The following is a 16,044-nucleotide window of genomic DNA, read 5'->3' on the forward strand; positions in this document are numbered from 1 at the left end:
TTTTTTATTGGTTTGCTTACAAAGTTTATATGCATTGTGTTTTACACTATTCTTCACACATTGTTTTTCGTACAATCATTCTTGTGCATTATATTTCATAAAATTAATCATGATTGAATGGGTACTGAAAGAGATTCATCAAGATAATTTCATCAGGAAAGGAATTATTTATATTTTGTTGTTTTCAGGTACCATTGAGTCCAAACTGACTGATAGCTAGCTGAGCATTTAGCAGATTTTCAGAGGCAGTAAATTGTACCAGAAGAGACTGTTGGTCTTTGTCTCACAAAGAAGCTGGTGAAGTTGAACCATATTCCTTTGGAATTGCAGTGCAGCTTTTTATCGCTAGGCCACCAGAGCTTACATGTAAATATATATCTCGAAAAGAAATATATAATACATATAAAAGAAAGTTATATACAACTTCTATAAAATAGTTATCACATACAGAGAGAGATCCTGAAGGGGTGGAATGGAGTTTCAACTCTATTCAGGAAGAAATGGATTCATCAGGGTAAAACATTTTACCTGGAAAAAGTACACAGCATTTACTATCCTGCATATTTATAAACAACAAGATGTTGAAAATGTTTATGTTAGTCATGAAGAATGGTTGGTTTGCTATATCTTCAAGTTCAAGTTCTTGAGTAAGAAAATTTTGCCCATCCAGTATGATGAAATAAGAATTTCAACATTTTTTTTTACTTTCTTTAAAAACACTGTGAGAGAGAGCAGAGTGACAATTCAAGTTATTTTAAGAGTTTTTCCAGTAGATTTTTATTGGCCTGCTGTCAAGAAGAAGTGTCATTTGAATTAAGTTTCTGAATGGTATGATGTAGATTCTGGGGAGATCCAACAGTCATCTCTTCAAACTTTTGCTTTATTGTACAGTTTCAAAGTATTCTGATCTGCCTTGGATTTCCAGTTTTCAGTATATTTATCAAGTTGAACAGGCCTAGATGACGCGGACATTGAGGGCCTCCCAATGTCAAAACACCTATTTTAATTTCATAAGGAAAGAAATATCACACTTCTGAGGCAGAACTTTACTTTTAAAAAGACTGTACTCTTTATGATTATTCCATTTCCAATTCCTTCATTCAAAATTGTTCATATCAATCTCAATCTCTACGTATGAAAAAAGTAAAGAGGCTTTCTAAAAATGACTTACTATGACTGTATATTTGAAATCCTTCTCATTGACGTTTGAGTCTGACTTTCTAAATGATTGTTGGGGAAAATTTCCTTGGTTCCCCCCCCCAAAATATGATATGAAAGTACTGTTCATGTCATACCCAGCTTTCACCAGAAATAAAGATTTTGTGATTGACCATCTTTTGACAGCTTTGTTGACAGTGTTGACATTTAATCCTTATTCCCCTTCTATGACTTTATTAGAGAGTAAACTTTTTTTGTTCCCTGAGATTAAATAAGTAGGTATAACTGATTTACAACCAAATTTAGTGAATGAAAGAAAAACCATGTTTATGTAGTCACTTTATTGTTAACACCAGCTTGATATTATTTATTTGAGAAATCACCAGTTGTAATTTTTTCCCATTTGTTAGTATTATCTACTATTAGGGAAGCAAGAGTGGCTTCACTTCCTAAATAACATGCCTCCAGAAACTCTATAAACTTTGATAAATGTTGATAGTTGCAGAGGGGCTTCAGGCCTTTTGTTCATAGGGTCGCTATGAGTCGTGCTCAACTTGAAGGCAATCAACAACAAGAAGTATTCAAGTAGCATTTTCCAGTTGCAAATAATTTTATCATGTTATATCTATTTTAAATATTATCATAATATACTACCTGGTATAGAAACAGAGTGCTCTGGTGGCCTACTGAATAAGGAGTTTCACTGCCAACCCAAAAGCCAGGAAGTTTCAATCGCAAGCTGTTTCCCTGGTGTAAAATGAGAATTTCTTCCCATGCAATTGACAGCCTCTGAAAACCCAGTGGAGAATTAACTTGAATCTGTTCTGAGTTGATTGAAATGAGATGAGGTGGGTTTTTTTTTTTAGTTTGTACAGAAATGAGAATTCTTAGAAGCAAAAGTGGTGAACCTTCAGTGCACTTCATTTGGACACTTCGTCACCCTATCCTTCTGTTTAAATCAGATCATCAAGAGCTGCAACAAATAGAAATGCAGTGTAAGAAGTAAATAAATTATAATTTGGAGGCAAGGAATTGGAATATTAGTACTCTAAAAATTGTACTTAAATATGTTGTTGTTTGTTGTTATGTACCGTCGAGTTGCCTGCAACTCATAACAACTCTATGTGCAACAACCCTAAACCCTGCTCTATCCTGTGCCAATCTCACTGTCTGACACATATACTCCAACTACCCTAGTCACTGAATCAATCCCCCTCATGGAGGGTCTTCCCCTCCTGCCCTGTCCCTCCACCCTCCCAAGCATGATGTCCCTATTTAGGGACTGGTCCCTCCTTGTAACATGTCCAAAGTATGTCAGATGAAGCCTCAGAATCCTTGTCTCTAAGGAGCAGCCTGGTTTAACCCTCTCCAGGACGAACCTGTTAATTTTCTCAGCAGTCCATCGTATATACAATACTCTTCTCCAGCACCATAGCTCAAAGGCATCAATTCTCCTTCTGTCCTCCCTAGTCATTGTCCAGCTCTCTGAGGCATAGCAAGTGATTGCAAAGACTATGGCCTGTAGAAAAAAAATTGCTAATTTATAAAATTTCTTTTGTTCAGTTTTTATGCCTTGGATTTCTCATGAGTTTTTGCATTAATTAAGCAAATATTCATTGAAGCTCTGAACATATTATAGATTCCTGATCAAGAACAGGGGAGAAGAACATGATTTGTAGTCCCTGTTTTCCTGGAGTTTACAATCCAGTGAAAGTTGTAACATATACATTCTTTTCATATATGTAGTATGGTAACTGTTTTCTTTCCAAAACTACCAACTTATTTGTGCCTTCAAACTGACTAACTGGTAAGCTTAACTTCTCAGCTGAAAAACAGTGACAGATGGTCTGTAAACACTGATACTTTTGGAAATCTTCCGCAATTTCACGGCTATTTGATGAGAAGTTTACAAATCAAAAGTTACTTGGAAAGGAAAGGAATAGACAAGATGGACAGTACCCTGGAAGACAGTGTCAGAATTCAACGTGACCCTGGTAAATTGGGAAAGCAGTTAGAGCAAACAGAATAGACTTGAGCAAAAACAAGTGGCATATGGTGTGCCCACTGAAGAAAAGCAAAGGTAACTTTGTACCTAAAAGATGGAAGAATTTTTTTGTTAAAAGTTAAATTCTGAGGAAGTTTTAGTTCAAAGTTCTAACCACTGTCCATTTCATTTCTTTTTTTTTTTTTTTGTAGTTTAGTTGTGCTACTTTTACAAGTATAATAGAAATGCCTCAATGTGACTATAGACTACAGGAATCATGTGACATTACTTCTATAAGGGGAAAAAATGCATCTGTTTGGGATACCGACTAGAAAGAATGAACCCCTGGGGTCCCAAATGGGTAAAACATCTAGCTGCAAACAGAAAAGTTGATAGTTCTAACCCACCAGTTACAGCCCAGGAAATCTTGTGGGGCATTTACACTATCTTTTAGGGTCACTATGAGTCAGAGTGTACTGGACAGCATAGCAATTACCAAATAAATTGAATGACAGCATAGTTATGTACAAAAATAGCTAAATACTTGTTCAAGTTCAGTTAGCATTGAGGATTTGTTGTTGTTAGGTGCCATAGAAAGGGCTCCCATGCATAATGAGCTTATGTATAACGAAACAAAACCCTTTTCAGTGTTTTCACTTTGGCAGCACACTAAAATTGGAACAACGATACAGTAGATTAGCATGGCCCCTGCGCAAGGATGACACATAAACTTGTGAAGTGTTCCATGTTTTTAAAAAAATTAAGCCGATTATAAATAAATAAATAAAAAAAAAAACACACCACAAACACACAAAAAACCAGAACCACCAACCCACAAAATCCTATTCAGTATTGCTACATCCTCACAGTCTTCTGTGCTTAACATCATTGTTGCCACCAATGTGTTAGTCCGTATCACTGAAAGCATTTATCTTTTCCTCCGAACATGTACTTAACCAGAAATACTCTAGCAGCCGAGTGATAAGGAATTGCATTGCCAACCCAAAGGCAGATGATTCAATTATTCTAGCTGTTCTCTGTAAGGAAAATGGCCAGTCTACTCCTGTATAATTTACTGACCCTGAAAATGTGCAAGAGGGTCAGTTATGAATCAGATATGACTTGATGATGCATAACAGAGCTCTGGTGGCCTAATGGTAAGGAGGTGCACTGCCAAACCAAAGGCATGAGGTTTGAATCCACCAATTGCTCCACAGGAGAAAAATGGGCAGTCTCCTCCAGTATGATTTACAGCCTCTGGTAACTTGCTAGAGGATCAGATCTAAGTAAATTTCTCCTCAAAGGCACATAAAATCAACAGCATTTATATAAACAAGCACCCTCTTTTTCTCCAGGAACTCACTCCTGCTGATAACATGCCTCAAATTTGTGACATAGCTTCATCTTCCTTACTTTAAGGATCTTCTGGAAGCAACATTTCTTCCAAGACAGAGTTATTTGTTCTTTTGGCAGTTTCATGGTATATTAATAATTTTTCACTAATATTACAATCCAAAGGCATTAATTTCTCTATGTTAGTTTCTTCTTGAGATCTAACTAACTCAGTTGCTGTGACATCAAGTCTCTATTGTTCTTTAAGTCAGAGTCACTTTCTCAATTTTTAGGTACTCTAAAGAGCTCAGTAGCTCTGGGAAGAAGTTGCACTGCCAACTCAAAGGCAGGCAGTTCAAATCTACCAGCTGCTCCACAGGCGAAAAACTAGCCAACTCTACCTGTGCAATTTCCTGCTTCTAAAAACCCATTTTAAGATCAAGGATGAGTTGGTTCCAACTCAATGGAACATAACAACTACTCACTCAATATCATGGAGTCGTTTTAAACCTACTAAGGCTAAATTTTCCTTTATTTTTTCATATTTTCAATCAATAATTTATTTTTTTGTCTTCTTAAATCAAATTAGAGTACTTTTCATTTTAACATAATAGTAGATTCTCACAAAGTTTTACAAGGAATATAGAGAAATCAAATTCCCCTTAATAATAACATCTCAACAATAACATCTTGCAAAACTGTATTACAGCCAGGACTTAACATTGACATGGTCCACCAATATCCAGATATGTTTACTTTTTTTACACTTTCACTTGTACTTGGTTGTGCATGTGTACGCATGGTTAAATCATGCCAATCTTATTGCAAAAATAGGTAGAGTCCTGTATATTCCATGTGGGTCATGATAAAATTTAGTTTCCTTACTTCAAGGATGCCTCCTCTAACCCTTTTATAATCCTCTCCATTTAACTGTTTCTTTCACTTGACAACCACTTAAATGTCCTACAAACACTAATCTGTCCTCCGTTTCTATAGACATGTTTTTTGTTTGTTTATTTTTTTTTCCCATTTCAAGAATATAATCTATAGATGGAGTCCCATATTCTGTAATCTTTTGTGATTAGCTATTTTCTATCAGTAAAATTATCTGGTATTTTATGCAGGTTGTATATTATAGAACTAATTTATCATTTTCCATTGCTTTTGTAAGATTCCATGTTATGGATAGTGGTACATTTTGCTTAATCATTCATCTGTTGTAGGACATCTTGACTATTTTTGGGTTTGGGTTATGACAAAATTATTATGACCATGTCCAAGTTTGAGTGTAAATACTAATTTCCATTTCTCTGTGATAAAATATCAAGAGTACAATAACTAGGTGATTTTGGTTAGCAAATGTCTTGTTATAAAAGAGACAGTCAAAATATTTTTTCAGAGTGGCTATCCTATTTTACATTTCCATCAGCAATGAATGACTTCCCTAGTCTCTCTGCATCCTTGGCAGTATTTGATGAGATTATTTTTTTGCTTATCTACTGTTACTTTTAATGTGGAATGTTACCTTGTACTGTTTAAACTGGAATTTCTCTGGTGGTTTCTAATACATTTTTTCCCCATGTGTTTGTTTGCTGTCTATACAAACTTTTCAATGACATTTCTGTTCATGTCTTTTGCCTATTTTCTTACTGAATTGTTTGGTTTTTCCATTGATTTTTGAGAGTTCTTTATATAGTCTAGATACTAATCCTTTGTTGGATTGTCAATATTTGTAAATTTATTTGCAAATATTTTCTCCCAGACAGTGTGTGTGTGTGTGTGTACTTGTTTGCTTAGACTTACTATTCTGTTTGTTCGGCCTGACTATCTCCACACAATTTCTATTTCCTTACCTTACTTTCCTTTCATCATCATCTAACATAAATGCACAATTCTACTGATCAGCTTTCAGCATATTCTAATTATAGTTAATACAACTCTCCTAATCTTTTTCTTCTTGGGTAAATGGCTTTGGGAGATGGGAGCTTACAACTCATACTGATGCTATGTTAGAAAGACAACTGCTTGGGTCACAAACAGCTGAAATAATTAAACTTTGTTAATTTATTATACCAAGTTCCAACCAACCAATTGGAAAATGGAATTGTAGATATTGCCCAATCCTAAGAAGTTAGTATTTTACTTTAAAGGTCTAGAAATGAAATTCATGTCATTAATTTATGATTTATAAATTCACCAAATTAAATATATATACTATAATGTACTAATAAGACTGATTGCATTTCATTCCAGTTTAAATTACTTCCTTTCATAGATTTTAAGAAATGTCAAATTCTGTTGTGTCAATCCCTGCTATCCAAAGGAGTGTTTTTGAGTGTTTTATCACAAATATGGCCTTTTATTTGTTTTTACTTTCTTTTTAAATAACCCAGTGACTTATTTAAATGAGAGAATATTCTGTTTAATTGTACCTTTCTTTTCTGAGTTTTTAAGCTTTTTTTATTGCTTTTGTGTTTTGTTTGTTTGTGTGGGCAATCAGATTTTGCCCTTTCCTCATTTTCAGCAAGCATGGGAATATACTCTTTCTTACACCTTGGGAAAGAGAACACCTTAATGTGGCTTAATTAACATTGTAAATCATTCTCTTCCTTTCCCATTGACTTGGATTTGTGCATTGTTGGAGATGAGTGTGCTTTAGCCCTCTGTATTTTTTTAGTCTACTTAGCTGCCTGCCTGTAATCAGGACTGTATCAATTGTTGTCATTCTAAATGTTTCCTTCCTTTTTTTTAAGCACATTTGCCTGATTGACCTTTTTTTTTCTCTGTCTTTCTATGGGGCTGCTCCAGGAGCCATGGCTAATCATCTTATAAGCAATGCTCTGCTTCGTCCGCATGGTACTAACAATCCCTATAATACATTGCTTGGGGAACCGGCGGTCTGTAACAACCCTTCTGTCAGCATGTACAACGCACAAGGTGTGCTGAAGTTTATCTTAATTTTTCCAAGTGAGAGTCCCATTTTATGTAGCTTTTATGGGCACATCCTTTTATTTCTTTCTTTTCTTTCCTTTCTCCTGCCTTTTCTTTGTTTTGGAAGCAGACACACAGACTCTTTTCCCATTTCACCCATCTTGGTGCTTTTAGTTTCCATTTTCCTTAGGTTTTCCTTAGGAAAAAAATGGGTTCCTTCTGAAAGACAATATTCATCATTATTGATGTTCGTTTTTTCCTGTAATGTTTAAAATGTATTGTGGTTTGTTGGCACTTTATTGTTTTTGAATTATTTTTGTATTCAATACATAGATATTTATTTTAAGAATTCAGACATTTGCCCAAGGTAAGTGTGATGAAGAGAAACAATACAATAATCTTAATATAAAAGTAACAAAAAGAAATATTACTTTGTTATACTATAAAGCATACTCTGAGCACAAAGCATCAATTGTAGGAAGCATTTAGCCCAAGTTTTGGAAAAATTACATTAAAGCATCAGTGGAGGAAAGGGTGATGAATGGGAGACTAGCAGCTCAGGTTCTAGTATTACAAGAAATTTCACCAAAGAGCAAGCCCAGTCAGCTCACTATCTTTCTTCTACTTATTTAAAACAAGATTTATGAATATGTTTCCTCTGCAAAACTTCTAGCTCCAAAATTATATCAAAATGTTTTTAAAACCCCTTAGAAAGTTAGCATTTGAAAGTGGTTTTATCTTGTCTAAGAATAAAAGTTCATTAGAGAGGCATGAGTAATTAAAAATACTCATATTTTATGAAGATGCCACAGGGGAAATATATTTCAATAGAAGTTTCAGAGAAGATAAATCTTAGTCAGTGTTCCATTTATTTAAAATGATAACTAAAAAAGAAATTACTATAACGAAGAGACTTTTTAAAGTCCCTTTATGCTGGATGAGATGGGTTAAAACAAGGTAACTTTTCTCCAGAAAATTTTGAATAAAAGTTAATTGTCCTATGTCAGAATCAAGTTTTATTTATGTATTTATTTACCTTAAATTTTCTGTTGGAGATAAAGAATAGTTGTATGAGTGCATGAAACATAATGGTGTGAATGCATCTCTCCGGAAAACCATGTTTATTTCAATATGGCTATTGAAGTGTCCTAAAACCATTTACGCTCCCCAGGTAGCACTTTGCCACATACAAAGGATTATTTTCCATTATTTAAAAAGTCAAAGACCATGATTCAGAAATGACATTAGAAATGCAATCAAGATGTTTGCCATCAGCATGAAATTATTCAGCAAATGTTCCAATTTTGTCATGTTTTTTAAGTTCTACAGGTTTAAGAAGTGCAAGTATTTGAATCCCAAGAAAGTATCCAGCTTCCTATATAGCTCAGAATTCCTCTTTATAACACTTCTGATGCTTTTGGTAGCCTCCACTCTAATATTTTCTGTGATGGTGCCTTTCCCACCTCAGGATTTTTTTACATTCTCTTGTTTGACCAGCGAGCACTGGTGACCTAAGGAAAGGACTTGCACTCCCAACTCAGGGCAGGTTGTTCTAATCCACCACCTGCTCCACAGGAGAAAGATAAACAGTCTACTTCTATGTGATTTGTACAGCCTTTGAAAATCCACCTGAAGGCTATAAAAACATTGTTGGATCCCACCATAAGTTATATATTTTTTTCTTTCTATTGACATGGCAGTGATACTTAGGGCTACCCTCTAGCTAAAGTGTGGCAAAGCATTCTTCCTCAGGATCTGTGTGGCAAACTTTCAAATATTTAAAAAGAGTTAACATGTCTTCCTTCAATCTTCCATTTTCCCAGCAAAAACAACCTCAGTGTGAGATCTTCTGGATCCTTCATTGTGATTACCTCTCTAAATTGCTTCTCAATTTCTAATGTTCCTATTTCTTTACAGCACTCAGTGAAGTATGTTTTTACAAGTGCATCAACTGTATCATGGAAGAACAAGACTTTTTATGGAATGATTGAGTTTAGCTTTTTAGTTGGAATTGTTTTTTTGATGGGTTTTTTTTTCTCCTTGATTTTCTTCAGGACAAATAAAAAGTAATTGTACCATTATAAATAGTTCAAAGTGTCTGACATATTTATTCATTTTGAATGAAGGTAAATAAAGATTTGAACTGATATATGCAAATTAGATCTATTATTCATTATTCCCTTTACAGAGAAGAAAGGTAATAATTTTTAAACAAGTAATAAATTTGATCATCATGCTTGGCTTATTTTGGTCAGTTAGTTATAAATTCCATGTTTTTTATATATTAAAAAACCCAGCAATTATGAATCTATCTTTTCCCCTAGAACACTCTTTTCTTATTTTACTTCATTTTCATTAGTATTCTATATTAGGCAGTTTCTCTAAGGGTAGAGTATTTTCACAAACACTACAAAATTGAAATTCTTACAAGGCAAACCTTAAAAGATTAAACATATACAAAGTTTTGTTTCTTTTGAATTAAATATTGGATATTGCTAGTAAGGTTTTCAACAAATACTGAAAGCAGGACTCTGCTGAATGAATTTGTCTTTTGTTCCAGTAATTCAATAAATTCTACTTACAAAAGAAAAGTAAATTATTTCATTAAAGCTTTTCATAGCCAAAAGTGGAATCATTCAGCCATTTTATATATTGATTTTAATTATATTAAGATACTGGTAAATCTCAATTATTTTACCAAACTTGGTGATTGTCATATTGCTACTAATCTTATGCTTTCAGATGAATGCACTTATATTCTTACTGGCAAGGTGAAATCTTACATGAAATATAGGTGGCTAGGTATGTACTGGAGTGGTTTTATGTTGAATTACCACATGGTTTTGTTTTGTGGGTCTTGTAATTCATTTGCACCACTTTTATCCAGAAATGGAAGCATTCAGATTTAAAGTGTCCCTTCTTGTCATGTTTTTATTTAAAATCTATAAAAAAGATATGCTTACAGTATTAAATAAGCCTACAAAATTAGCAATAAGGACAAATACTATATTTTCATTACACTGAATTTAGATTACAAATACAAAAAATTTTACAGCGTCATCCATAGTATTGCTGGACTTTTCTTGTTAGTTTTTACAGAATAAATCCCATTATAGTTAAACCTGTCAACATCATATAGAGAGGGAGTCATAATTTTATTAAAAGAATTTGCATTTTAAAGTAATTTCATTCAACACATTAATTAAAGTCATGCTTTAAGACAGATAGAGCAAATAATACATTATAGATGATAAAAAGTGTATAAATACTGTTATGCCTCTCAAAGACTAAGTAAGTTATGAAGAGGAGGAATGAAGGTATTCACAGAGCAAGTCTAGAAGGATTCAGATCTGCCACTTTAAGCAGCATGTCAATTAGTTAAGGCTCTCTGCATTTGTCTGCAGTTTTGAAAATCTCAAAAGGCAAACTCTAAAAGATTAAACAGATACCAAGTTTTATTTCTATTGAATTAAAGATTGGATATTGCTAGTAAAGTTTTTAACAAATACTGAAAGCAGGATTTTGCTGAATGAATTTTTCTTTTGTCCCAGTAATTCAATAAATTCTACTTACTTTTTCATGAAAAGTAAATTTATTTCATTAAAGTTTTGCATAGCCAGAAGTAGAATCATTTAGCCACTTTATATATTGATTTTAATTATATTAAGATACTGGTAAGACTAAAAATAATTATTTTACCAAAATAATGGTGTTTAAAAGGGGAAATTTAACTGCAGCATTCTCTTATATGCTTTCCAAAAAGTTCTAAAATTTCCCCATTTAATGAAGGAGTCATGATAAACCTATAAATGATTCCCATCTGCTGCTATGCTTATGTAGCTCTTTTCCTGAAGTTTTACTCAAATAAATTTTGAAACGTTAAAAGAGATTCCCTCTACATTTTTGAAATTTGTTGGTATTTTTCTAAAAACTAAATAAATTTCAAAGTAAGGTAGGGGGAAATCCAAACAAAACTTTTAATTTTAAAGCAGTGGCTAAAGAATAACGTATCAGAACCCTTAAAATGATTAGATCCGATGAACTCATTGTTTTATTATTTTAACCTTTCTGTAAATAAAATCAGTAAGAACAGTTGTCTTGAACTGAGTAAAGATAAGTGGGTTTTGTTTATTTTTTTGTAATTTTATTGTTGCTGTTGTTATGTGCCGTCCAGTTGCTTGCGACTCATTGCAACCCTACATACAACAGCCCCAGGATTGTTTTTTAAAGAATCTGCTCTAAGAATATATAATCCAGGGCTTCAGATTAGTTCTTCTTTGTGTATTCATGGCTAATTTGGAAGCAAAATTGGAACAATAAGAATTAATAAAATTTAGATGACCATGAACAGTACCTGAAACTGGAAAAATCTTGAGTCAAAGCTATGCTAGAAATGTAACCTTCCTCTTTGAAAACAAGGACAATATATGCTTTGTATCACAACAAATCTTTTGTCAGACATGATGTAAGTAGAGGCAGACAGTAGTGCCTCTTCAAAGATGGCAGCCAAGTGCATCTGTTTGAATGTGTGTGGCTATCCACACATTATTATCCTTAATCCAGTCTCATGTCTCATGCATCAAGCTTTTGAGAGTAGTCACTCAAATATTCACTCTTCTTAGTGTCCCATTCCAAGAACATGACCTATCATTTTCTCCTTTCCCATTATCAATCCTGAACACATAAATTTTTAAACTGTTGGTCTATTCTTATTTGCCTTTGTTGGTCATGACTGGTCAGGACTACTTCTGTGTCCTACTTTAGATTTGCAACAATCAAAAAAAACAGAAAAACCAACAAACAAAAATCAAACCCTGACATCGTTGGCTTTTTCTCTCTCACATTTTTGATACAAAATAATGACCAAATTTAGTTGGCAGCTTTTTCATCCATATTTAGAACAATTTTATATATAAGAACAGGAAGTGGCAATACTGACCCATATAATTTATGGAAGATGAAAAAGCACTTGCACAGGTACAATGGGGCAGTAATTACCTTTGTACAGGGAAAGAAAAAGGATATAAAGGAAAAACACACAATTATAAAAACCTTCAGCTTGTAGGTTTTTCCTCTCATAACATAAAATGAATGTTATACTTCAAATTTTATTGACACATTTTTAAATTACTTTGTGAACAGGTACGTTCTAACATCTGTAGATATATACATATGTATTATTGAAATATAGTTGTGGAAATAGTCATGTCTTACCCTCAGATTTGGACTTTACTTGGTTTATGTGGTATTTTTTAATGTTAAAGTTAATTGGTATGCATATGAAATTTATAAATTGTAGATATGTATATTAATAATTTATTTTAGAAAAGCATGTGTTAAATGGGGGGGGTTCTTATTTTCTGACTAACATTCCAGTGTTTTTTTCTTATGATAAACCATGTAACACAGATTCATGAATTTTGGGGCAGTGGAAATTATTTCTTTTGACTCTTTTTTCTGCATATCATCAATTTGCTTTTTACTCATGTTTCTTCTACTGTCGCTGTAAGCTTACTTGTTGTTTTTTCTTTCCTTTTCTTCATGCTGTCGTTTAGAGCCCTACAGAGAGACAAGTATGGGAGTAAAGCTAAACATTGCATATCAAATGTAATTTTTTTTAGTTCACTTTTATTGCATCACATATAGATGATGTAGTTATTAAAAACAGTTCATCTCACAATTTTTAAAACTAAAGAGCCTATGACTTATATAAATATATGTTCATAGAGATTAGACGCTTTGTTGTCTGATTCTTTTAATGTCACATGATTGTTGAGTCTCATGTAATTGTTTGTGTGAGTTAAATTGTTTTTAAATTAAGCATTTATTTTTTGCTAAGTAATTCATAAGCTTTTATGTTTTATTATACATGCTATCATAAAAATATGTGTCACATGCAACATATTTGTATTTTGTAAGATGGTAAATTTCAATCTGTACCTAATGCATTGAAAACAAGTAAATATAAACATGTTTCAATGCATCAGCCACCCAACCATCATGCATACCATTCATTGCAGGCTCTGCAGCAAGCAATCACCCATCACATACAACCCTTTAAAAAGCATTTTATTTTTATTTTTTTTTCTTCTTAACATTGTGGATTTGTCTACAAGGAATCTTACAATATGAAAATAAACGGCTCCACCCTATGTCTGTGATGGCTGCACTCTAATGGTTTATCATGCATTGGTTTTGAAAACTATTTTGCTTGAATAAAAAGTGTGCATCAGAAGTCCATATATCAAAACTAGCATATTTGAAACACATTATTTAAACTAGCAATAAACTAGTTCTTTTTTAAAATATGCATCACAGATATAGAATGAGTGCTGTATTTTCACAAGTTAGAAGTGTATTGAGAAGTTTTGTTAGAATTCTTAAAATTACGTCTTCTATAAAGAAATACCTTATTTACAAGTGTTGGTTAAATGTTTGTAGGGTGGGTTTTTTGTGATTGCATTTGAAATGCTTTATGAAACTATTATAGTTTTTTAGTTGTGTTCATTCTAGGAATGCAAAAGCCTTGAAGTGTGTGGTAAAATTTATTTCACTGCAGCTATTTCTCCCCACATTAAATTTTTTATCCTCCTTTCAAGTCCAAAGTTTAACATGTACAAAACCTAATCACTCACTGTGAAATGATAACCTTTAATCTTAACACTGTTTTCAGGAGTCAAATCCCAGTATCTTTCTATATACTTTTGTAATTTTTTTACCAAATGATGCTAAACAATGGCTAATGAGGAATGTAAAAAATCAAAAAACTAAACACAAAATACCAATGTGCCTAAATGCAAATATCTTATTTTAAAAGTCCTATGTGTAATTCTTGATGTGCCATGTAGTTGAGTAAGAATTATTTCATGACTACATTATAAGAAATTTAACATAATCCTTTTGTGGTTATGTGTCAGAGTTTCCTTTTACTCTTCAAAATTATCTATCAACTTATTAATAATGTTTGATTCTTTTACTTTTGACCAATAACTTCAAAGAACCACAATGAATTATGTTAATATAACTATTTCAGTTAAGTCAACATGTAAAATTAAAGGTAATACATTTTTCATTTGACATCAATGTGTATAAATTGAAAGCTTCTATGTGTATAACTTGAAAGCTATTCATGGCTACACCAACATTTTGCATTTTCTCTAAGTTACAGCTCAAATTATGTCAGGCAGTATTTGTGAAAATTACAAACTTCAAATTTGTAGTTATGTTTTACAATTTGGTTAAGGATTTACTTTAGCATTTCTTTTCCATTTAGAAGCTTTCTATCAATTATCCAATAACCTTTTTTTAATAGCATTTTTTTTCTTTTCAAAGTTTTGATACTGAGGTATAAGTGCTAGCACTTTATACATATTTCATAGTCGATGAATGTTTTTTGGCTTGTGTTTGTGTGTGTCTTCTATGGCCTATTGGATATAAATGTCATAGTGTTTTGTAATCTTTTTCAGAGGGGCTTCTGAACAATGCCAGGGATACAAGTGTCATGGATACTCTACCACTGAATGGTAACCATGGCAATAGTTACAGCATTGCCAGCGGCGAATACCTGAGCAACTGTGTGCAAATCATAGACCGTGGCTATAATCATAATGAGACCGCCCTAGAGAAAAAAATTCTGAAGGAACTCACTTCCAATTATATCCCTTCTTACCTGAACAACCACGAGCGCTCCAGCGACCAGAACAGGAATCTGATGAACAAGTTGGTGAACAACCTGGGCGGTGGGAGTGAAGATGATGCAATTGTCCTGGATGACGCCACCTCTTTTAACCACGAGGAGAGTTTGGGCTTGGAACTCATTCACGAGGAATCCGATGCCCCTTTGCTGCCCCCAAGAGTTTACTCCACAGAGAACCACCAACCTCACCATTACACCCGAAGGCGGATCCCGCAAGACCACAGCGAGAGTTTTTTCCCTTTGCTGACCAACGAGCACACAGAAGATCTCCAGTCACCTCACAGGGACTCTCTCTACACCAGCATGCCGGCGCTGGCTGGTGTGTCTGCCGCCGAGAGTGTTACCACCAGCACCCAGACCGACCCCCCAGCGGCCAAAAGTGGTGATGCCGAAGATGTTTACTACAAAAGCATGCCAAATCTAGGCTCCAGAAACCACGTCCATCAGCTGCACACTTACTACCAGCTAGGGCGAGGCAGCAGTGATGGCTTTATAGTTCCTCCGAACAAAGATGGGACCCCTCCCGAGGGAAGCTCTAAAGGACCCGCTCATTTGGTCACTAGTCTATAGAAGATGACACGCAGTGGAAATGTACAAAACCGCTAACACCCGGTTGACTTCCCGAGTTGATACAAGCAGTGGTGATACGTGTATACTCCTCAATCTTTATGCTGTTCTCGAAAGAAAAACCACAAACTCTCAGACTATTTTTGGGTTTTTTTGTTTTGTTTTGGTTTGGTTTTTTTCCCTTTCTTTTTAAACTGGGATTTTTAGGCCAGCCCAGGGGAGAAGGATAACTGCTGAAATTCTCCTGTGCCCTTTTCCTGCCCTTTACCCCCCTCAGATGGAGACTTCATTATGTTAATGAACGAGATAAGAAGAAAATGGCGCTCTTGTGGCCTTGTTGAATTCTGTTGTTTGTTTTAACACCGCTGATGCTCTG

The 16,044-nt window shown here is 34.0% G+C and overlaps 1 protein-coding gene across 1 annotated transcript in view; it reads left to right on the forward strand.

The window, feature by feature from the left end:
* The window catches only part of LOC102863523 (latrophilin-3-like), an 807,096-nt gene extending 791,425 nt beyond the window's left edge, over positions 1-15,671 (forward strand). The window contains exons 24-25 of the mRNA XM_006891975.1: positions 7,283-7,411; positions 14,872-15,671. Of these exons, the coding sequence (XP_006892037.1) occupies positions 7,283-7,411; positions 14,872-15,671 (929 nt within the window). The remainder of the gene's footprint in view (positions 1-7,282; positions 7,412-14,871) is intronic.
* Positions 15,672-16,044: the final 373 nt, after the last annotated feature.

The sequence above is a fragment of the Elephantulus edwardii genome, unplaced genomic scaffold (assembly GCF_000299155.1).
Source record: "Elephantulus edwardii isolate Elephantulus edwardi_28Jun2011 unplaced genomic scaffold, EleEdw1.0 scaffold00107, whole genome shotgun sequence".
Taxonomy (NCBI): Eukaryota; Metazoa; Chordata; class Mammalia; order Macroscelidea; family Macroscelididae; genus Elephantulus; species Elephantulus edwardii.